At 50.6% G+C, this 24,450-nt stretch overlaps 1 protein-coding gene across 3 annotated transcripts in view; it reads right to left on the reverse strand.

The window, feature by feature from the left end:
• ACOT7 (acyl-CoA thioesterase 7) overlaps window positions 1-24,450 on the reverse strand; it is a 101,481-nt gene that overhangs the window by 26,013 nt on the left and 51,018 nt on the right. For all 3 annotated transcript variants that reach the window (XM_041772805.1, XM_041772804.1, XM_041772806.1), the window contains exon 6: window positions 20,146-20,232. In XM_041772805.1, the coding sequence (XP_041628739.1) occupies window positions 20,146-20,232 (87 nt within the window). The remainder of the gene's footprint in view (window positions 1-20,145; window positions 20,233-24,450) is intronic.

The following is a 24,450-nucleotide window of genomic DNA, read 5'->3' on the forward strand; positions in this document are numbered from 1 at the left end:
TTTATTAGGCCAAACTATGTGAGATTACCAATATTCAGCCATTTTTAATCTATAAAAGCATCAGAGTGATATCAATCAACCTAATAGCTATAGAAAGAAGTCTTAAAGGGTGCCTAGGGGGCTCAGTTGGTTAAGCATCTGACTCTTGATCTCAGGGTCATAAGATAGAGCCTCCCATCTGGCTCTGCGCTTAGTGGGAAGTCTGCTAGAGTTTCTCTCCTTCTTACTCTGCCCCCCACCCAGTGCTCTTCTCACTCTTGATAGATAGATAGATAGATAGATAGATAAAGAAATATTAGAAACTCATGTACATTCACCCAGGATACAGAATGCTTTCTAAAAATCCAAAGAGAGGCAGAAAAGCAGATGTCACCCCACTCATGAAAGCCAGGCTCATGGGGAAGCATGTTTGGGCTAAGGTTTGCAGAACTAAATGCCTGTAGGATCAGGCAGGTGCTGTAGGGTAGTGAGCAGGGCCACTGCCTGGCCCTGCCTACTGCCTCCCATCCCCAGGAATGAGGGCCCCATGTCGCCAGCCTTCTGATGTTTCCAGACAAGACCAGAACCTATACATTTATGAGGAATCTGCCAATTTTTAAACATTGGTGACTAATTAAAACTCTCTTTACTGTGTGGGGAAAACAAAATACAACAGAACTAAAAAGAACAAAGGTCCCTTCCAGAGGAAGGTCCCTGGACCAGAGGCCCTGTACAAATATAAAAGATACTACTTACAAGGAACTTGGGAGACAGAGGGTGGAGCCCTCTAGGAGAGGGACACCTAGGGTCCAGTAGACTCTTATCCTACTTTTGCACGTATCTGAGCATTTCTAGAATAGAAATATTTTTTAAAAAAACACGTTCCTGTTTGTGATTAAAAAATGATGCTTTTATTACCGTTTTTCAACGAAAGATGCTGCTATATTACGGTAGTGATAAATGATCAGCTGGGATGCTGCTTGCCGTTTTATTTTTTTATTTTTAAAGATTTTATTATTTGTTCATGGGAGACACACAGAGAGTGAGAGAGAGAGGCAGAGACACAGGCAGAGGAGCCCCACGTGGGACTCGATCCCAGGACTCCAGGATTACACACTGAGCCGAGGGCAGAAGCTTAACCACTGAGCCACCTTGGTGTCCTGCTGCTTGCCGTTTTAAAGGCGCTTTCACACTGGCGCATTGATGCTTGATCCGAGAAAGAAGGGATTGGTAACCTCAGTTTTCAAATTAATAACACAGGCTCAAACACACATGCCAACCTAATTCTAAAGACTGTGTAGAAGAAATCCTCAGCCAGTAGCTCTTTTGAGAGGAAAGAATTACAGGTGCCAGGTTTTCTCTCCAGGTGACCAAAGCCAGGGGGTCCTGCAAGGGCAGGGAGCCTCTAGCCTTCAAGTTGCTTGGCTCAGAGGTCTGAGACAAAGGGTTGCACTTTGCAAGGAGTCTCTGCTGGGTGAAGTTGTTACTAGAAATGGACACAGGCAGCCTTCCTGAAGCCCCCCATGAGACCTTCTGGACCTTTCTACTCACAGAAGGGGGTGTTAGTGAAGGTGGGGCAAGCACAGGCTGGCAAGGCAGAGGACCTTCAGCTATGTCCCCAGCCCGGCACTCTAATCAGGGAAAACACAGAACAGTGCCCAGGTGAGTCATCCTGCTTATCAGTATGGACTGCCTCCCTAGAGTACCATCTCAGCCTCTGGATGAACCCCACTGTGGTGTGAGCACAGCCTCCCACTGCAGTGGTTCAGGCTTGGACTCTGGGGTCAGATGGCCTGGGTATGACTGCTCCATCACCCCCACCACTGCCGGGCAGGGGACCCTGGGCAGGCAGATGGCCCTCGGAGCTCTGGATTCTGGAAGTGCAGGTACAAGAGGTGACAGCACCTTCATGCTACGTGAGCCCAGCAGTGGCAGCTTCCACGACAGCATGCAGGGCTAGTGGAGGTTTGTAAAACCCCACACCAATTTAACTGGAGACTTTGTAAGAGATCAGATGCTTGGAAGATAAAGAGAAGTGAAATGTCTCAGAATGCCAGGAAAACACTCTGAATGATAATCATACACTCAGCTCAGGAGACAAGGATGAGGTCCAAGTGATAGCCTCCCCTTACCACATGTAAGCCAGAGGGCATAGAAGCAGGTCTGAGAGCCACAGACCATCTCCTCATGCAGTGCAGCTTCAGGGTGCACATGCAGGTGTGGGGTGTGTGCATGCACATGTGTGCATGTAGGTGTGGGGGTGTGTGCATGCGTGTACCTGCAGGTGTGGGGGTGTGTGTGCAGGCATGGGGTATGTGCATGCAAGTGTGGTGTGTGTTTGCATATGTGTGCATGTACGTGTGGGGATGTGAGCATGCATGCACCTGCAGGTGTGCGTGTGTGTACATGTAGGTATAGGGCCTGTGCATGCGTGTGCATGCAGGTGTGGGGTGTACGCATGCAGGTGTGGGGTGTGTGCATGTGCGTTCAGTTTTGCAGAGGGACTGAGAACCCACAGACAGAGTTCTCCTCGGTCGATTTGCCTCATAAAGAATTGAGTTGTCCCAATAGCTGGATAAGTGGTCCCTACTCGCTTGTTTTTGAATTCAGAAGGCATTTTCCCATAGGCTTACTCTAAGCACAATACATAAACTTCCTCGGCAGCCAACAAAAGCTCATTCAGTCTGAAGTAGTGTCAAGAGAGGCTGCATTTGCCATGAAACACTACAGCACTGGCAATGATTTACATTAAGGAAATGGCATTCCAGAATCTAGGAATAGCTGAACACAAGAATGATGGAGAGACAGGATTCTGGTAGAAATTGTAGAAAACTCAGTTAAAATCCCTTTTTTTAGTGTTCAGGGAGAGTTTGGTGCATTTTAACTAGAAAATTTTAAACATTTGCAACAGAATGTGCATTACACGTAGCTGTCCTTTTCTTAGATGGAGTCATCTAAGAAATCAGGGGTCCTTCTGATGAGACAGAGACGAGGAGGATTTTTCAAGAGAAAATGAAGGAGACAGTGAAGTCTGGCCCAGGAGATGAGTGTCGCTGGGAGCAGAGAGCTATTTGTGAAGAACAATGGCTGGGTTTCCTGAGGGGCCAGTGGCAGCCACTGCTCAGGCACACTGCGCTCTCCTGTGCCAAGTCGGCCCTGGACGGAGAGAACTTTGTTTTGCTTGAGAACATAGCCCAAGTATCTGCTCCCCAGTACACTTTCTATAAACATTGAACACAGGAATGAATGAATGAATAACTGAGTGAACACTGACCTTCCCTGGACAGAAGCCCTGGGAGGTAGGCATGTTGTGGTCTCTATTTTCCAAAGCAGGAATTGGACACACAGAGAGGCATGTGTCCAAAGGCATAGCACTGGCTTGGGGTAGCATGGGGACCAGCCTCTGATCAAGGCACACCAGACAGAGGCCATGCCACACTGCCTGCCTCTTAATCCAGGACCCATGACACTGACATCTGAGATGGAATTCCTGCCCGAGATAAGATAGGAAGAAGAGAGTGCAAGATCATGGTGATAGGTGGGGGTGGCAGTAAAATTAGCATGTGTGGACATGGAAGGTCATGACACCAGAGCTGCCAGCAAGAGCCACCAGGTGGTGTCATCGACTTTGGGGTGGAGAAGGTGGAGTCTGAATTGGAAGTAATGTTTGGAATGCAGGAAGTACCTACATCTAACCCCTTGTTTGTGTGTCCTAAAAAAGTGGAACCCATCAAGAATGGAAGAATAATGGAAGAGGGGCTTTCCCCCCATTTATCTAAAATGCAGGTAGAGATTCCACAAGCGACTTTGCTGTTACTAAAAATATCACAGGACCCACAGGCATGTGTTGACCAGGATCAGCTCTGAGCCCAGGGCAGAGGCCGGGCAGAGACAGGAGCAGATGGGTGACTTCTGTACGGTGTCTTGATGCAGACCATCAGTAACACCTGTGACACAGAAGCCAGCATCAGGTGGGGACATGCCTTATTGTCTGTGTCCCCCACCCAATTGAGAACCTGGCAGACAGCACTCAGGAAAGGGTTGTGCTAAATGAATGAACGAATGAATGAGCAAACTAATGAAAGATCACCCACTACAGATCACATTCAACCCAAGGAAGCCGCTAGTGAGCTGTAGAGCCCATATTTGGGTAACAACCTGGTTCACAACCAGTCACAACTGAGGCCAAGAAAGGTATGCTTGTCTAATCCAAAGCCACGTGAGCTAGGTGATTTGTCAGATACCAAAACCGACACTCACCTTGCTATGTCTTGCTATGTCTGTTGGAGAGTGACATTTAAAAAGACAGCCTCCTCACAAAAACAGATACAAAGATCAATGGAACAGAATACAGAACCCAGAAATGGACCCTCAACTCTATGGTCAACTAATTTACGACAAAGTAGGAAAGACTCTCCAATGGAAAAAAAGGCAGTCTTTTCAACAAATGGTGTCGGGAAAATCGGACAGCCACATGCAGAAGAATGAAACTGGACCACTTTCTTACATCATACACAAAAATAAACTCAAAATAGTTGACAGATCTAAATGGGAGACAGGAATCCATCAAAATCCTAGAGAACACAGGCAGCAACTTCTTGCTAGACACATTGCCAGAAGGGAAACAAAAGCAAAAATGAACTACTGGGACTTCATCAAGATAAAAAGCTTTTATACAACAAAGGAAACTCCAGTCAACAAAATCAAAAGACAACCTACAGAATGGGAGAAGATATTTGCAAATGTCTTATCAGATAAAGGGCTAGTATCCAGATCTATAAAGAACTTATCAAACTCAACACCCAAAGAAAAAATAATCCAATCAAGAAATGGGCAGAAGACATGAACAGACATTTTTCCAAAGAAGACAAATGGCCAATAGACATTAAAAAATGCTCGGCATCAGGGAAATACAAATCAAAACCACAATGAGATACCACCTCACACCAGTCAGAATGGCTAAAATTAATAAGTCAGGAAATAACAGATGTTGGCAAAGTTGTGGAGAAAGGGGAATCCTCTTGCACTGCTGGTAGGAACGCATGCTGGTGCAGCCATTCTGGAAAACAGTATGGAGGCTCCTCAAAAAATTAAAAATAGAGTTATCCTACAACCCTGCAATTGTACTACTAGGTACTTACTCCAAAAATACAGATATAATGATCCGAAGGGGCACCTGCACCTCAATGTTTATAGTAGTCATGTCCACAATAGCCAAACTATGGAAAGAACCCAGTGGTCCATCAACAGATGAATGAATAAAGATGTGGTACACACACACACACACACACACACACACACAAACTAGAATATTACTCAGCCATCAAAAAATATAAAATCTGGGCAGCCTGGGTGGCTCAGCGGTTTGGCACCACCTTTGGCCCAGGGCATGATCCTGGACATCCGGGATGGGGTCCCGCGTCAGGCTCCCTGCATGGAGCCTGTTTCTGTCTCTGCCTTTCTCTCTCTCTCTCTCTCTCTCTGTGTCTCTCATGAATAAATAAATAAAATTTAAAAATATATATATATATATATAAAATCTTGCCATTTGCAAAGATGTGGATAGAACTAGAGAGTATTATACTAAGAAAAGTAAGTCAGAGAAAAACATTTATATGATTTCACTCATATGCAGGATTTAAGAAACAAAACAGAGAATCATAGGGGAAGGGAGGGAAAAATAAAACAGGACAAAATCAGAGAGGGAGACAAACCAACTATAGGAAACAGAGGGTTGCTGGAGGGGAGGGGGTGGAGGATGGAGTAACTGGATGATGGGCATGAAGGAAGGCACGTGATGGAATGAGCACTGGGTGTGATATGCAACTGATGAACTACTGAACTCTACCTCTGAAAGTGATAATACACTATATGTTAATGAACTGAATTTAAATGAAAAAAAAAAAAAAAAAAAGCCTCCTCCTGACCCCAACAGCCAGCATACAAATCTGAGCCAGGAGAGGGGAGAACTGTGATTACCTGCAAACCACACACACACACACATACACATTGGCATTTTATGCCAAAGGCCACTCAAGGACTGAATTCACAGACTTCTAGTGCCCAGATAAGGGGGCAGGCACAGCTGTACCATGCGTGTCTACTATGAGATTGTGTCCCAAATTGGGGATTTATCCCAGGTACTGGGAACAGTGACTACCATGGCAGCGGGAATCCAGGATGGGGAGCCATCCTCACAGTCTGCAGGACACAGAGGACTGGGGGAGGTCTGGGTCTAGGGGAAACTGAGAAGTGACAGCAAGGTAGATTTCAGGGCTCACTACACAGAAAAACTCTGCCCAAAACTCAGCTGTTTGGCCTGGAATCAGGGAGATCTCACTGGGGGTGCTTGGGTGGCTCAATCAGTAAGTGACTCTTGATTTCAGCTCAGGTCACGATCTCAGGGTAGGGAGATCAAGCTGCACGTCAGGCTCTGTACAGGGCATGGAGCCTGCTTGGGATTCTCTCTCCCTTTCCCTCTGCCTTCCCCCCCAAAACTGATGAAAGAAAGAAAGAAAAGAAAAAAGAAAAGAGAAAAGAAAAGGTATCCAGGTGCCTGTAGTGTTTGAGGGAAGCCGTGGCATCAGAGCTAAAGCAGAAATGTCTGCCAGAGAAGACGAGCCTTACTGGGAACCTGCCTGCAGCCCCTGGCAACCCCCAGAGTCTGTGTTTTTAAAAAGGCACATTTCAGCCTTCTTGCTTCAAGGGAAGGCAAGGACACTGAAGTCCTTGGGGTCCCAGATGTCAAGTGACCTCTGGTGTCTACTTAGAGGGAAGAGAGCTGATCTCCTAACATTGAAATTATAATAAGAAGCTGACTTCCAGCTGTCTTTTCCCTCTTCGTGGCAGGGAGAGGAAGGACTCGCATGGGGCTGGTTCTGAGATGCTCCTGTCACCAGCTGCTGGGAGAAAACCATAAGTTCAGGTGGCCCATGCAGAAATAAGATGATGGAACATCTCATCCTGTCCTGACACGTTTGTAAGGACCATTACCACAAATGACATGATATGTTACAATTCATGTGTCCACTGAGAAAAGTAAATCCTATGAAAAACAAACAACCTCACCTTGTGGAACCCCCCGCACCACCCAGTTTGTAACTGGTCTCCCCCTAATTGTGCTACTGGGCCCTCTGTCTGGCCGGAGAAGCCAACGCTGCCAGTCTCCTTGACACTGCAGTCCCCACTTCTTGCTCCCTTTTCTACACTTAAACTGGAAACATCGAGTACCCGAGCCTCCCAAAACATGCCTCTTTCCAGGGTCCCCCTGAAAACCATGTCAATCGCTCCCGATTCAGGCACCATAGGGGCTGCCGGTGACGGGAACATCACTTTGGTAAATTACAGTGTCGTGCATGATCCTCACTACCCAGGATTCGCCATTTAAAAAATGACAACAAAATTGTAGATTTGCTGTCCTTGGACTCCGCATCCATTCTAGGAATTGTGGGAAGGAAGAAAATGAAACCTGCTTGGCCACGAACACACAGATAAACAGCGGGTACCGGAGATATTTTTGAATCTAACATTTAACTGCTCATAGGTTTTTTAAGTATCGACAACGTGTTGGCTGGCTTAAAAATAGAGGCTTAAATTTATTTTCCCAGGCCCAACTGGCTGCCTGGGTCACGCCTGCCTACAAACCCAGAGCAGCAGTTAGCAGCTCAGAGCCCAGCACCGCTGCCTGCACCGTGGGTGGCGATTTGAGATGCCCCCGTTTCTATATTTAATCCCAGCTGACGGAGTGTGGGTGCCAGCCTCCTATATTAAGAAAACAATAGTAAGTTCATCCTATTTTAACTAGCCCACCCCTCAGCAATGGCAACGGGTTATTCTGAGAGCTGGCTGAGTGACAGGCTCCTAAGACAGTCTGGCATCTCCCTCCCATGTTCCAAAAGTACCTGTGGGCACCTCAGTGAGCCAGGACCAAGGGCAGGGAATATTAGATGAGGTGGTTAAGACGGATTATTTCTGGCAATTATTATTATTTTTTAAGATTTTTAATTTATTTATTCATGAGAGACACAGGGAGAGAGGCAGAGACACAGGCAGAGGGAGAAGCAGGCTCCATGAAGGGAGCCCGATGTGGGACTCGATCCCGGGTCCCCAGGATCACGCCCTGGGCCAAAGGCAGATGCTCAACCGCTGAGCCACCCAGGCGTCCCTATTTCTGGCAATTAATACACAGTGTAGTAAAGATGATGGGTTTTTAATGTCAAAATACCAAAAATGGGAACTCTGGCAGAGGCCTCAGGCACAGCTAGATGGTGGCTCCCACATGCCCGGGAGCATCACAGATCCAGGGAGCCAGGGAAGGGGCTGGCTGGCCATGTTTTCCCCTTACATTCTGTGCCGAGTCACAACCGAACATGCTTACTGTTCTTTGAGAATCAACACAGGGAAAGTAGGGCAGGCAGATTCCTGTCCCAACTGCCAGGGAGATTAGGGATCAGATGGCAGTGCTCGGCTAAGCCCCCTACACTGCGCCACTCTGGGTAGGGCAGGCTGAAGCGTGGGTACATGCAGGGCCAGGTCGGGTCTCGGGAGGCCGAGCCATGCCAGTGGGTGTCAGCTTCCTCAAAGGAAAGACTCAAGCCAGGGTGAAGGGTAATATTTAAGAATTCCATGCTCAGGATACTGAACAGGAAAGACATTGTTAGGGGACATCCGTGCCCCTAATGATGCACTAAATAGGAAGCAAAAGCTAATTAATCTGGCACCAAAGACAAAAGATCCCAGTACATCCAAAGAGAAGGACGTTCTGCTGCTGTACAGCTGACCGGGTTTCTCGAGAAAAACAGTCTGCATTTCTGCACGAAGAGGGCTGCTGGCCAGCCACACATGGAGGCCACTGAGGGGGTGGTGGGCAGGAGGAAACCAGATCCCAGGACAGACAGCAGCAGGGCTGTCAGACCAGTGGGTGGACCCCATGGCCAGCCCACGAGGGCAGGAGCAGCCGCTGCTCACAGCACCTGGGGCTTCAGGGCTGTAACCAGACCCTGCCTGCGGCCCTGAATTCAGAGCCATCTGGGTGGACATGAAGCCACTCTCTGGGGCTTCAGCTGCAGAGAATGACATTTTTAAAACTACTGGTTCTTAGAAAGTGAGAAGTGGGAGGAACGCTCAGCTTCGTGATGAAGAGATGGGGGCCCGAACCAGCATGTGCTTGCTCACCTCAGGACCCCACTCCTCCAGTTCCTCAAAGGCAGAAACGTGCCTCACTCACCTCTTTTCTCCCTCTCCCCAAACCAAGGGCTGGGCACACTGTCTCCCAGGAAGGCGGGGGCCCCAGTGAGATGAGGCCCTAAAACTGGAAATGAGCATCTGTGCCTTATTCTGTGTTTTGCAATGAAATCAATTCCTCCCACAGGTGCAAACCACTACTAATTCCCAACCGCCCTGCGGAAACCAAGCAGACAGGAGCATCTGGGTGGGAGGCCTCCTCTTTGCCCGGGTACCACCCGCCTCAGCCCATCGTTTCCTCCTCCTGCCTTCTCCTTCAGGTCCTGGCTAAGCTATGCAGTCCCCCAGGCCTAGGAACTCTGATAGCCACACATGAGCCCTTGGCTGCTGGATGTTCATGTGGCATGTAAGAGGTCTGTCCCCTGATGTCTCAGGTGGGTGGGGTCTCAGTAGTGCTCTGTAGCATCCCTGGGGCTCAGAGCCCTGTGCATGCTCCTCCGGGGTGGGGTGGGGGCAACACTGCTGCTGTGCTGCGGCCCTCCTCCCCGCCTAGAGCTCCCTGCACTTTTTCCACACCTGTGTGGAAAAAGTGCAGCCCTGTGTGTCTGCTCTGCTCCAGGCCCTGCCTTCAGGGCTGGGGATGCAGCAGTGAGCACATGGGACCAAGTCCCCACCCTGTGAGCCCGCATGCTGGGTGGGGTGGTGAGTCAACATGCAAGTGTCTATGAAGTGTGCTTGGCACACAGCAGCTTGGGGAGGGGTCTACCTTACACGAGGTGTTCAGGAAGAGCCACTCCTCCAGAGACCTGCAGAGGAAGGGGAGCAGCTGTGTGGCTGAGTGGTGGGAATCCGGCAGAGGGAAGAGGGAGCAGCAGGGACCCAGTGAGGTAAGACGGCGTGCAAGATAAAGAGGATCGGGGAGGCACAGGGGAAGGCTACCCTGGAGGGCCTCGTAAGGACAAAGGTGGCGCAAATTAAAGGATCTGACTTTGGGGTGCCTGTGGGGGGCATCAGTCACTTAAGCATCTGACTCTTGATTTTGCTCAGGTCATGACTTCAGGGTTGTGGGATCCAGGCTTGTGTTGGGCTCTGCGTGGGGCCTGGAGCCTGCTTGGGATTCTCTCCCCCATTCTTCCTTAAAAAAAAAAAGAAAGACCTGGCTTCTATTGAGAGTCAGACAAGCAAGGTAAAGCTCAAAGGACTGGCTGAGGGATAGGTGCAGAATCCAGGAGAGCCAGCCGAGTGACAGGAGATCACAGATCACGGGAATTCTGGCTAGACAACCAAGGGGATGGCTGGAAGAACAGAGTCTAGGGAGCCTGTGAGCCATCCCAGGGGAGGTCCTGAGGACTCAGCTGGAGTGCAGGGAAGAGGTCTGGCTAGAGCTATAAAGCTGGGAGCTGGATGCGCACTGAGGGAGGGAGCTCAAGATGCACACCTGAGGCCTGAGGCCCCAAGGCCACGGTGCAGGGAGGGGAGGGAAGGGGCCCAGGGTGGGAGGCTAAGATGGGGGGGGGGCGCTGGATGAACTATGAGCACCAAGACCTGCTCTTGGGCTGTGGCAACAGCAGGCCAGAGGGCTCCTTCACAGGAGGGAAGTGCTGGGAGCAGATTCCAGGGAGGATGAGGAGACAGCCTGGAGGGATGGAGGGCAGATAGCACACCAAGGCTCCAAGCTGAAACGGGGAGTAGAGGCCTGGGGGGCGAGGAGTAGAGGCTTGGGGGGCATAGGAGGGCGCGGAGACCTCTCTGCCAGGAAAGAGAGAATTGGCCTCCAGCCAGCCTGAGGACACCAAGGATGCTGTGACAAGTGGAACCCCGGTGACTCCCATTGACAAAGGTTTTCTGACAGTCATGATCCCATTATTCTTTTTCCAAAGCAAGCTGACTGCAGAGCTGGGAGCCCTGTCAGGTTAGCAAGGTCACCCTGGAAATCAGGGGCCCCACCACAGCCAGCATGTCCCACCAGACCTCAGAGTGCATCAGAGCTAGGGGGAGGGGTCCCCACACATAAACTGATTTGTAGACTCATAGTAGCACAGGACAGATAATGCTCCACCCTGGCCCTTTATTTTCTGGAACAGCAATGTTCACTCCTGGAGCCAATCAATGCTCATGCTCCCCACGCTGAGTGTCCAGTCACCCCTGATGTGACCTGGGGCAGGGGTGCATCCATGGCTGACACTGACCTGGCCTCTGGCCTCAGTTAAGGGTCAGTGACCACTCCACACTCCAACCAAGTGCAGGGCAGGGTCAGACAGACAGGTGTGGGTTCCCTTGCAGGGATGTGGCCACTGCACGGTGCTGTAAAGCACAGGCCTGTCCTACGAGTGCCCACCACCCGGGGCCCAATCAGGCAGCTGGATCTAAGGCCACTGGAGCCCCATACCCAGGCTGATTTACTGCCTGTGGTGCTAACAGAGAAAAACTGCTAACAGATTAGAACACAGCTACCCGGCAGCATCAACACAAACCACCTTTCCAAATGACTTCTTTCATCCATTCAATGGACACTCATCAAGTTCCGTCTATGCATAAGGTTCTCTGCCAAGTGGTGGGGAAGAGAGGAAGTCAGGACGAGAAAGCTCACCATCTCCAGGAAATGAACACCAGAGAACATCTCCACCATCTAAAGCAGCAGAAAAGCTGAAAGGCGTAAGACGAACGATAATGTGCTATGGTGCATCAGGACCAAGGGGAGGGTGCTGCTCCCCAGGGAGGGAGGGGCTCCCAGAGCACCAGGGAGGAGACAGGATATGGGCCGGACACGCAGAATGGGTGCAGGTGGGAAGAGCAGGATTAATAAAGATACAAGAGGCAGAAAAGCAAGAGACACGTTTAGGGAAAGAGGGTTTCAAGGGTTGTAAAGGGAGCCCGGAGCCACGAGGCTGGACTGCATCCTGCAGGCAGCAGGGAGGCCCATGGTCTAAGACCCTCTGGTGCTGCAGGCAGAGCTATGCCTGCCAAGGCTGTGTGCTGCCTGGGGCAGGTCAGGGAGGGGACATGCTGAAGGCGTGCGGCCCCAGGACTCGGCAACTGGGGGAGGGCCCTATCGGCTCAACGTTCACAGGTCCTGAGGCTGTGAGCTGGGGCCTGGTGGGGCTGGTGCAGAGATGTAGGGGGGACAACGGGCCTGGGGTCCCAGGGCTGGAGCGCAAAGCCAGGCTGGTGCTGGCCCCACTCTTCCTCCTTCCTGTGGGTGGATTTGCTGCTCTTTTTCCAATTCCGGCACTCAGTTATTTTTAATTTTTCTTTTTAGGTAACACAAGCTCCAAGTGACCCACTCTCTTTTCTGAGAACATCTTTAGCCAAACCCAATTTTGAGAGGAAACACTCTCCTTTTTGTTATTTGTAGTTCTAGATAATTTAGAAGCCTAGGCTTGAGTTTCTCTTTGACCAGAGCTTATTTAGAAGACTGTGTCTTAATGTCCAGGTGGTTACATTCTTGTTATGGAAGCTCAGGCTTCATGGGTCCCACACCGGGGAACCCACAATTAAAATGAGCTTTGTGGGGACGCCTGGAGGCTCAGTCATTTAAGCGTCTGCCTTCAGCTCAGGTCATGATCCCAGGGTCCTGGGATCAATCCCGCATTGGGCTCCCTGCTCAGGGAGGAGCCTGCTTCTCCTTCTCCCTGCCACTTCCCCTGCTTGTTCTCTCTCTGTCAAATAAATAATATCCTCAAAAAAATTTTTTGGAAAAAAATAAATAAAATGAGTTTTGTGGTCACGGTACAGGATATTCTACAAATGCCCCACTGGATGTGAGAAAAAAGCATGTGTTCTTCATGTTCTCTCTGCATGTGTAATAAAACTAGCCAACTAAGTACAAATTATAGTTGACCCTTGGAACACAGTGAGGTTAGGGATGCTGACCCCCTCATACAGTCAAACACCTGCCTGTGACTTTTTTTTTAAAAAGATTTTATATATTTATTTATTAATGAGAGACAGAGGAGAGAGGCACAGACATAGGCAGAGGGAGAAGCAGGCTCCCCGAAGGAGCCTGATGTGGGTCTCGATCCCAGATCCTGGGATCAGGCCCCAAGCCAAAGGCAGATGCTCAACCACTGAGCCACCCAGGCATCCCCCTGCCTATAACTTTTGACATCCCCCAAAACCTAACAACCAATAGCCTACTGCTGAGCAGATGCCTCACTCACAACAGAACCGTAGATTAACACATACTGTGCACATGATGTGTATCATATGCGGTGTTCTTATAATAAAGTCAGCTAAGGGAAAGAAAATTATATGAAAATCATAAGGAGGAGAAAATACACACATAGGATTGTCCTGTCTTTGCTGAAAAAAATCCACGTACAGGTGGCCCCTTGCAGTTCAAACCGGTGTTGTTCAAAGGCCCACCGCTTCTAACAACCACCAACCTTTATTGTTTCCTATGTGCTAGTTGCCTTCCTTGTATTATCTCATTTAATCCCCCCACCACAGAACCCCCATGCAAGCAGGAAGACTGTACGGTCCCCCCGGGGGGGGTTACATTAGGATGGCCGCACGATTCCAGGGGGTGTCATTCACTCCATAGAAGTTATGAGAAGAATGGCCAAGTGGAGAAAGCTCAGATCCACGGGGCCACTGCCCCAGTGAAGATGCCAGAGGCCACATAAATGGGATATAAAAAAATCTACGAGTGGCCACTTGGATAAGGTCACAGAGACCATGGGGCTCTGGGTGAGGCTCGGCAAAAAAAGACAGAAGAGGGAGGAGGTCCGGGACAGACTTGGGGGAGCAAGGACACCCAGGAGATAGGGGAATCCGAGATTCAGGAGGCCCTCCTGGAAGCCCTTGATGACCGTGTGCGGGGAGCAGCCTGGGAAGCGAGTGAGCATGCAGATGCCTGGGCTCGCCCTACATTCACTGCAGGCTTCTTGGGGTCTGTGTCTGCACCCAGCCTCTCAGTGCCAGCATGGATTTATTGTGTGGGAGCACAAACCCAGGAGGGAAGTTATGGGGGTTGCAGGTGTTCAATGCTCCTGAGAGGTTGGAGGAATGGGGCAACAGGACACAGTCGCTGGGTATGTTGAGACAAAAGCACTCTTGCTGGGAGAACCCCCCCCCAGGGCACTCGTGACTCAAAATGCAGGCTCCCAGGCTGGGGTCCAGACCTGTTCACCATCCCTTCCCAAAGAAGGCCCAGGAGTCTGTTTTTAACAGGCACCAAGATGACTCCTAAAGAACAGACAAGTTTAGGAAACTGAGTCAGCGCCAATTCATGGTCAGGGCCCTGCCTTGATTCTCTTCTTGAAGTAGAGGTGGTTTTTGCTCAGAACCAGATGCAATCATTAACACTGAGCTCTGCCACAGACAAAGCCACGTTTATTCTTCCTCTGACGCTAAAGATCTGGGACAAGCACTGGAGAGGTAACCAGAATCACCCAGGTCAGCCCCTAGGACGAGGGCCCCACAGGTCCACCTCTGCCAGGAGCTCTGACAGGTGTGCCCTGCACAGGGGAGGCCAGAGGGTCAGGGGATTGTCCAGAACAGAGCGGCTGCTGCCCCTGACACCCTTCCTTGACTGAGAGTCTGTAAACTTCCTTCCTCTCCTGGCTTTTGGGGTCTTCCACAGTAATTAAGAGAACAACACTACCTGTAAGAACAAGGTTCTCCCTCATCCAGCTTTTAAATAGCACAAAATGGGGCACTGGTTGCTCACTTAAGGACACCTGGGAAGACAACCAGAAAGATTTCTTAGTTGAGAATAGTGTTCCAAGGCAGGATGCACACTCTGGGCTCTGGACCCGAGCACGGTTCACTGTTCCATCTGTGTCCTCTTTCCCAGGGCCACATATTCACAGCAGTTGTTGGTAACCCAGGCCGACCTGTCCGTCGGAATCACCGGAGCTGCAATACTGCACCACCCTATGGCATCTGGTCCACCTGGTGGGGCCTAGACATTTGCATTTTTTAGTGCCCTGGAGATCCCAGGAGGCAGCAAGGAAGAGACCACAATCTACAACCTTTCAGGAACACTGTAGGATGAACTGGCCAACAGGGCAGACACCCAGAAGTGAGCGAGAAGTGGGTCCAAGGCCCAAGTGGAGGGGTGACTCTAGGGAAGAGGAGGAACAGAGAGCACCAGAGGAAGGTTCCCTGAGGCAGAGGAGGCCTTAGAAAGCTGGCTGTGCTAAGACTGCCTGGCAGGGACAGGGCTGGAGCTGCAGGAACCCAGGTCAGAGTTCCTGCAGCAGGGACTCACCTCAGGAGCAGTGGCTCCCCAGCATGGTCCCCACACTTATGGACCCTTGGGATGCTCACAATCCCTGGGGATGAGGACCAGCCATCCAGATCAGTGGCTCCGAGGGAGAGTTTGTTAAGTACAGCTTCGGTGGGGGGGGTGACATCACAAACCAAAGGAGTGCAGAAACTGCAGACCACCCGATGTAATGGTATTTGGGAAGGCAGCCAGCAGGAAGACAGTGGATGGGCCCTGGGCAGAGGCTAGCATGACGAGTGAGGGTCAGGTAAGAGGGCCAGAGAGTGGAGGGGTGGAGGGAGAGAATCTAGATTCCCCGAGTTTCTGAACAGGAAGGGGATGCACCAATGCCTCTGAGCCCTGGGGAGAGGATGCCATGCCCAGCCAGGAAATGCTTTACATATGCCAAGTTCAGAAAAACGACTACTCAGGCCCCCAACAGAGACTGCCCCACACCCTGCCATTAGTTCTCCCTTTGTTCTATAACAACTCCAGGGTTTGACTGATGCATCTGGCCAGCTAGACCTAGAGACGTGAGCAGTGGGCGTAGTTTCCTGCCCCCCCCCCTCCACCTCCTGGGGTGGAACACTGGTGCCACCATGTGCCCCCACCCAAAGAAATGGTAGCACCCCAGGGATGGCAGAGTGAGCTGGGGTCGCCAACACCAACAAGCTTCCAAATAGGCCCTGGACCTCTTATGACTGCATCACCCCACAGGATACAACCATCATCTATATCATGGAAGCCACTGTTGGGGCCTTGGGCACAGCCGCTGAGCCAATATACACTTTGTCCAGGAAGCCACTGGAGGACGTGTTCCACCTAAACTAGTGAAGAGGAAAATCAACAATCTGTGAACCAGAGCATCCAACTGAGGAGAGCTGTGCAGAGCAGGTGCAAGGAACGAGCAGTCCAACTTGAAGTGGGCGGAGGATGGCTCTCTCCAGGGAACGCATACTGAGTGGCTACCTGGCAGGCAAAACTGTACTCTGAAGCATCTTACAGAGTCCTAGAGGCTGAATGTTGGGAGTGGGTGGGAGATAGAGACGACACTGTGATAACAAAGCTGCACAGTGACACAGTCATAGTGCCTGCCTGGCTCAGCCACAGGCCGAGTCTCGGGCTGACCCATCAAAAGACCCTGGGAGACAAGCCATGTACCAGAACAGAAGCATGGCAAGGGCAGATGCCCTGGGGCAGTGAGTGGGGGGGGGCAGCTGCGTTTCATCAAAAGCCACTTTGGGCCACTTCCACAGTATATCTTGGTTTAAAATAATTAAACATTGGGATACCTGGGTGGCTTAGCGGATGAGCATCTCCCTTTAGCTCAGGGCATGATCCCGGGGTCCTGGGATTGAATCTCGCATTGGGTTCCGCACAGGGAGCTTGCTTCTCCCTCTGCCTATGTCTCTGCCTCTCTCTCTCTCATGAATAAATAAATAAAATCTCTAAAAAAGTAAAAATAAAAAAAAAAAACACTTTTTAGAAGTGCCAAAGAAACATCTAAGGCCACCAAAAGTTCAGAAGTGAAGAATCCATGTTGGAGACACCTCTGGCCTGCTCTGAGCAGGATGTCTGACTACCCGTCGGGGGAAGCCCACAGCCGTTATTGCAGTGGGGTTGGCGGTGAGCAGCAGTGCCCTCCCCTCCCAACAGCATAAACAGAACAAGGACTTTAGAAAGATAAATCCAACCAACAGACACAAAAGTAGTCCTGCGCCTTTTCACCAAATTACTCAAAGTGGTGTTTCACGATATAGATAAAATTCAACCCAAAACGCACCTGGGAGAACAAATAAGCCTGCAAAAAAAAAAAAAAAAAGGAGTTTTTCTATTTCAGGCAAGTGTTCTCTTATCACTCCCATCAGTCAGTCACTTTCTGTGCTGCTACTTTACTGAATTCCTGCATGACCTGCATTCTCTCTATGGTGGGACCTCTTGGCTGTCTGGGTATTACTGTGTTGCCTGCGAACACACACCTTGGTTACCCCCTCTCTTCCTGCGCCTCTGAATTTCCCTCTGGTTTAACAGCAGTGGCTCAATTCCCCAAAGCAACACTAATGCGCAGTGAGAGAACAGCCCCTTGCCCTAGTCCTGACCTTGGGGACAGTCCTCAGAGCTCCCCCTTTGGAGGAAGATGCTCACTCTAGGGCTCAGATACCTCTTTTATCATGTTGGGGAAGCACCATCGATTCTTATTCTTACTGTTTTTATCAAGGATGGGTGGGTGGGTGAGGTCCTCACTGCGGCATGAACCTCAACACCCCAGATACCTGCCAAGTCCTCACTCAAGGGACACAACCAATAGTGGGGAGGGATGGGGATGGAGAGGCCAGAGGAGGAAGGAACCTGCATGGCTTCACTCAGGACTAAGGCTGATGCTTGTACTGTGGTTCTGAAATCAACAGCACGGCCATATAGACAGCCCCCTTCCCAGCACACTGGATGAACCCCCAAGTCCTCTTGCTTGCTCCCTGCTGTTCTGACTCCTCTCAGTGAATCACTGGATGTCCTGTCCACTCACTCAGGACAGGACAAGAGATCTAGCATCTGACCACACTCCTGCATTCCATCTGGGACCTCTGACTCTTCCCATATGCCTCTCACCAGGTTAGCATGGCCAGTGTCCACATCACGTGTTGTTAAGTGGTAGGACAGGGCCTGGTCTGCAAGATCAAGACTGTCCATGGGGCAGCCCCGGTGGCGCAGCGGTTTAGCGCCGCCTACAGCCCGGGGCGTGATCCTGGAGATCCGGGATCGAGTCCCACATCGGGCTCCCTGACTGGAGCCTGCTTCTCCCTCTGCCTGTGTCTCTGCCTCTCTCTCTAGCTGTGTCTCTATGAATAAATAAATAAAAAATCTTTAAAAAAAAAAAAAAAGACTGTCCAGAATGTGAAAGTCACAAAAATGGGATGCGGAAATAGTTTTTCATAGACACACATGCAGTATGGAATTACAGAATAAAAGCCAAATCAGCATCCCTCTCCACTCACGCTGTTGATTGGCATCAACTCAATTACAGATTAGAGAAGACTTTGATTGAAATGAGTTTAGATGCCACTCTTATTGACAGCATTCTCTCTGCAGGAAAACACCATAAAATCACAGTTCTTACGTGGGTGTTTTCAGCACCATGTTTATTTTGTTCACTGACTCCTGGTGAGTTAGTAGACGCTGTTCAGAGATGATAATGTTTGGTAAAAATATTAGGCGTGTTTTTTAACTTGTGTTCAGAAAACCCCTACTAAAATAGCCATTAAATGCTGTGAAACCATCATAAACACTCCGTTAAATGCACTCCTTAAAGAAATGTGCCTGTAGCTCAGGCTCCATAGATGAACATGCCATGCCATCAGACTCTAGATTTCCAACAACTCCCTTACTCACACCCTCCAGCAGGTGAGGATAGAAGACTTGTCAACAAGGAGATGGCAAAGGGTGGAGATGCCACCCCTCCAGAACTTCTAACATGTGGACAGGATTAAATTCTAGCACAGAGTTCTACAAATTTCAGGCAGAAAATAGCTCAGTGAGGCTGAAGGACAATTCTGAGCAGTTACAGGGCCTGGGCTCTGGATGCGGGGCTCAGGAGAGGGGCTGCCCCTCACTTTCAGGAGGCAGGCAAGGACTGGTGAAGAAGAGGAGATGAGCAAACTTATGAGGCCATGGCTGTCCTTGGGGTACAGAGACACTCTGATGGCCACTGCATGCCTGGGCCTGGGGCCACACTGTTTGTAAAGAAGCAGAGCTTCCCATGGGTAGGCTCTAAGTGAAGCAGATCTAAGGGCACTGCAGCCAGCTTTAGTTGAAAGAGGAGAATAATCATGAAATTTAAAAAAATAATAATAAAATAAAAACACCAAAGAGAATTCCCTTAAAAAATAAAAAGAAACAAACTTTAAAAATGCATCTCACATCAGGACCCACTCTGATTCTGATAGGCCCAGGGCCCATTATCCCATACTTCTTGACCTGAAAGTAATCTATGCCTCTCGTTCATGGAACAAGCCTCTGGAAAATACCTCTTTGACACTGCGTGAGGCCCTGGAGCCAATACAAATAATAAGATCAAGCCCTATTCCCGAGGCCTCCCCTCGTAGAAATACTAAGGTAACCTGGTATAGAGTGGTACCATCTGAACTGGGTTTTGAAGGATGAATAGGAGTTTTCTGAGAGTAATAGAAAAGACAGCTTGGCACTCCTGGCAACTGGAGATGAGTGTAAATGAACGGCACTGTGCCCATGCCTGTAGGCTTACTGTGTTCCCTAAATCACAAAAAATAATTACGGTCATTAAGGTCAAGTGTCCCTCTATGAACCTGGAGCTTAGTTCCCTATGTCCCACCATATTTCCTGAGCCAGGAACTAAAAGGCTTGCATGGTTTAAGGTGGAATCTGACCAAAGGAAGAAATAAATGAGAACATCAGAGGCAAAAATATGCTTAAGGAGCCCCTCTTTGTTGGGGAGGTAACAGTTACTCCTGGTGACATCATTCTTCCTCAAAAAGCCCTGCCCCAGGCCACAGCCACTACACACCACGTGGCTCTATGCTTCCAGACTTGCGTGTGACCCTCCGTCAGGAGAGTCATCCATCTGACTTTCATTCCCAATTTTAAAAAAGAGGCGCCGACTATATTTCAGTAATTTATTATGCAGCCTCTTAAAAGTTTAAACTTAGACTTCATTAAACACAAGAGCCAAAACTGGGTCAGAGAGCAGCCTGGCTGCAGGGTGCCAGCAGGAGCGAGTGGACAAACAGCCGCAGACTTACCTCCATGCACAAAGCCATGCAGGGTGCAGTCGGAAGGCCCCACCAGGTGGATCAAGCTGGACTGGCTGTAGCTGACTGTGTTGGGCTCTGGAATTGCAAAGGAGATAGATTAGGGTGTGGGAGGGGTCGATGCCCAAGGAGCGCTGTGACACACTGACTGCCCTGACGTCTGCACAGCCTCCTGGGTCATCCTACTGCCGGCAGTGCAGGTGTGATTTCTCTAAGGAACCTGTGGTCTGAGCGCTCAGGTCAGTAACGTTCATCAGCCACACTGTTATCAGTTCATGATGTCACTCTTGTGGCACCCTGTGAGGCCTGCAGCAGCCAGTGAACACCTCGTGGCTACTTACTTGCTCCCAGGGCTGCGGTGACCCTGTGTCTAGATAGTCAGCCCTCTGACTTTCACTCCCAATTTCATAAATAATCGCAGACAGTATTTCAGAAACTTAGCATGTAACCCTGAAAGAGTGTACATTTACACTTCACTGAACATGGTGGTAGGTGGAGACACCATAGACACAGCCTCCCTGGATGGCTTCCAGGGACTCCTGCCAGCCCCTTGGGCTTGGCCCCGGCCCTGGAAGCCTCAGCTCCCAGAGGCATGCCAGCTCTTCCCTCCCATTCACCGCCCTAGCTCGCCAGATCCCTGGGGGCATCCCTCCCTCCATGCTGCTGCCAGATATCTAGAAGAGGCTACACTTAGAAACACATGAAATAAAACCCCAGAAGACAGATGTGACACTTTGACACCATCTGTTCTAATAGGTGCACGTGTCCACCAGAGAGCCTCAAGGATGCTGGTGTGACTGTCACTGACAGCTGACAGGAAGCCAACAGATGGACGCCCACGAAGTTTAGGAGGGACAATTGTTCAAGCCTAAATAACCTCTGACGCCTCCAGCTGTAGACGAGAAGGCACCCACTTCAGAGGAGGCTGAGGAGGACAGCGGGCAAGGAATACCCTCTGGAGAACGGATGGGCTGAGGAGCCCCCGACCCTGTCACCCAGAGAGCACACCCCCTGTGAGCACATCAGGCCTGGGAACACGTGAGTGTGTTCGCCCTTGTTTCCTGTCCCACCTCCATGTGGTGCTGCTGCAGGGGTCCCACTGCTTGGTCACCAGCCACTGGCCCACAAGGTACCGCATCTAAACCCAATAGGAGACCATGGAATCCAAGGTACCGCCCCCTGAGGTTAGGCAGTGGCTGGACAGGGTTCCGGGGAAGTGTCCCACATGTGCAAGGGAACAAAATGGGACCTGGTGGTCAGCAGGCAGGGCCAGGTAGCCCCTCCTCCTCACCTGCTCCACACACAGCTAGACTACCCTCCTCCTCTACAGGCTGTCTTCCTGCCAAAGGGGTGTGAGCAGAAGTGCCACCTGCTGTTTTCAGGCCCAGCCCATCCAAACCCCCGCTGAGTGAGCCCCTGTGCTCTTTCCCCTTCTGAGGTAACCCAGAAAGCTGCCAGAGGCAGGGCTACAAAACGCAGTCCACCCTATTTGCAGGACGCCCCCTGATTTGGAACACCCGGTTTGGACTTTATGAGAAATAAACCTCTACTAAGTTAGGCACTAGGACTTTAGGGTTTAGCAGCTAGAGGCCACCACAGATGGCACCGATTAACACAGTGCCATGTGTGTGAACCTCAACCTCATGACAATGTCCAGAACCTGAGCAAGGTCTCCAGGGCAGCAACGGGAGAGGTCATAAACACACACAAAATTCTGTGTTTCCAGCCGAGGAGACAGAGGCAGAGAGATGAACCCTCACAGGGCAGAGGTGGGATTCAGACCTGGGCAGTCCAACTCTAGACAACGTGCCCCTCCCCACCCTGCCTCTGCCTCCTTATGCTTCGCTCCCTCCCCAGAACAAATGCTGATGGGCTCAGGATGATGGGGCCTGGTCAGGTCCTGGGAGACCCCAGATGGACATCGAGCACTCTCAGGGGCGGCCGGGCAGGGGCTGACCACGGGGAGGCAGAGCGTGGGCCCAGCCCAGCAACTGGAGCCGGGCTTCTTTGTCACAAACCCGGCAGCCCTCAAATGGCTCCAGGTGGCCAAACAGTCCCTACATAGTCAAAGCTGGACATCTGACAGCCATGGATCAAACAGTTCAAGGTAATTATATTTTTTCTTTTCAGATGCAGAAAACAATAAAAAAAAGCTTGGTTTTAAAGAACTCCCAGACTCTCTGAAAGGACACCTGAAGGATGAGGTCAGTCCGGCGAGGGAGTTGCTAGGCAACGGCCTGGAGAAATCGGGTTCTGGTGTCAATGGTGACAGAGAGCCACAGATAATGTGGGGGTAGCGGAGTCCTTTCACAGGAAGGGGCTCATGGGTTAGAAAGACCCCCAGTGCTGAGCACATGCTCTGCTCTTCCTGCTGAGTGCCTGTCCTGCTTGCACAGGCACATCCACCAGGCCCAGCCCATCCCAAGCCACACGGGAGCCCATCCTGCCCTTCTCGGGGGAACTGGGAGCCCAGCCTGCCAGGGGAAGGCCAGCTCTAGCAGGAGGCTGAGGTCAGAAATAAAACCACATTCAAAAACACCAAGGAACGAGCATGTGACTTCCTTAAGAAGCATTTAAAAGCCAGTCCCTAAGCCAATTATCTGAGAAAGATGCATTTTTACTGGAACATAGGAAAATAAAAAAGAAAAGCTTATAAAATTCTATCAAGAAATCTTGAGATTCAGAATGTCACCTTTGAGTAATAGTGTTGGAGAATAACAGATTCTGAGAAACGTCATGTATCAGATTCACAAACAGGAGGGCAAACAGCAAATAGCCCCATGCATGAAGGGACTTGGGCTGGAACCGTGGGCATTATATTAGTTTCCCAGACCATCAAAGGAGGAAACAAGGACTAAGCTTAGGTTTTCAAAGCCCCAGACTCGGCCCTCAGCCTGGCTTTCACAAGAGCACTGGCTAGAAATAACCCAGAGAGGAGCGCCCAAGCAGCCCCCAACGTACTGCTCAGACTTCCTCCTGGCCCGTCCTTGCTGCTGCTGGGCTGACACGGTCTCTTCCTGCCTGTCTAATGAGAACAATAGTCACTGGATTTGGGGCCCACCTGGATAACACAGAAGGACCTCATCTCGAGATCCTCAACCTGATTACGCTACAAACACTCTTTTCTAAATAAGGGTCCAGAATTTCAGCATGGACATGTCTTCTGCAGGGTAGGATGGGGGGCTGCCCCTCCAGCTTCTCTGTCCCAGAATATACCCTCAGCACCCAGTTTGTACCTTTTCAAAGACATTTCCACACCCTCATATCACTTTGCAGTCTTCCGTGTCTTTGCCTGACCAGCATGCTTGCTTACCCCCCGAAAGCAGGGCCTGGGTCTGGCATTTCTGCTGCCCTCAGCAGGGGCCCGAGGGCCTGGGTAGACCCTCAGTCTCAGGAGTGACCCCAGACCTGTCTTGTGGGTTACTGTGCCATGAACAGATCGTTGATTCCAGTAACATACTTCTTAGGAATACCAAGAAGTAATTTATTATTTTGGTATTTACTGAAAACCAGATGTGAAAACACCGAAGACACCACCCCATGCACAGGCCACCAGCCTTAACCTGCCCACAGGGAAGGGCAGGTTAAGGCTGGAAAGTGAGAAAGATAAGATGGAGACACACAGAGTCTTGTGCAAACCAAACAGGCCCTGCCCAAGGGCATCCTGCGCGTAGGAGCTGAATAGCAGGACTCGAAACCCAGAAGGTCCTGTCCTAATGCACACACGTGATGCATTGTTGCCGGGAGCCCCTGCAGGCAGGGGAGCAGAAACTGTCCAGCCCATGCCCTAGAGTTTCCTACAGCCCTGGTTAGCAGGAGCCAGGGCACAGCTTGGAGGGGGAGAGCCCAGGGCACATCGGGATGCAACACCGAGCAAGGAAGGGATTACTCGGGACGAGTCCATAGCTGTCTGGGACCAAATCCAGAACCCAAACACTACTTGTGTCTAGGGTCACCCTATGGAACCCCATACAGAACACACAGCACATTCTGGAGAGTCCACATGGACACAATGTGGTCGCTGTGGGTATAGGGGAGACACACATTACAGGGAAACCCACGACCCAAGGGCTCACCATATCCTGATGGGAACAGAAGCCCCAGAGACCCTGCCTTGACCTGTCTGAGTGCCAGGGGAGCTGTCTGTTAAGGACACAGGGAGGAAAGTCCCATCTGGGGGGAAACCATCCCTGGCCATTCAGGTTGTGGCAGACACTTTACTAGAGCCAGCCACCCGGAAGTGCAGGCAAGAGAATGAGGGGCCAGAGGACATGGCCTGAGAGGAAGCCAGCATGC

Source organism: Vulpes lagopus, chromosome 10 (genome assembly GCF_018345385.1).
Source record: "Vulpes lagopus strain Blue_001 chromosome 10, ASM1834538v1, whole genome shotgun sequence".
NCBI lineage: Eukaryota > Metazoa > Chordata > Mammalia > Carnivora > Canidae > Vulpes > Vulpes lagopus.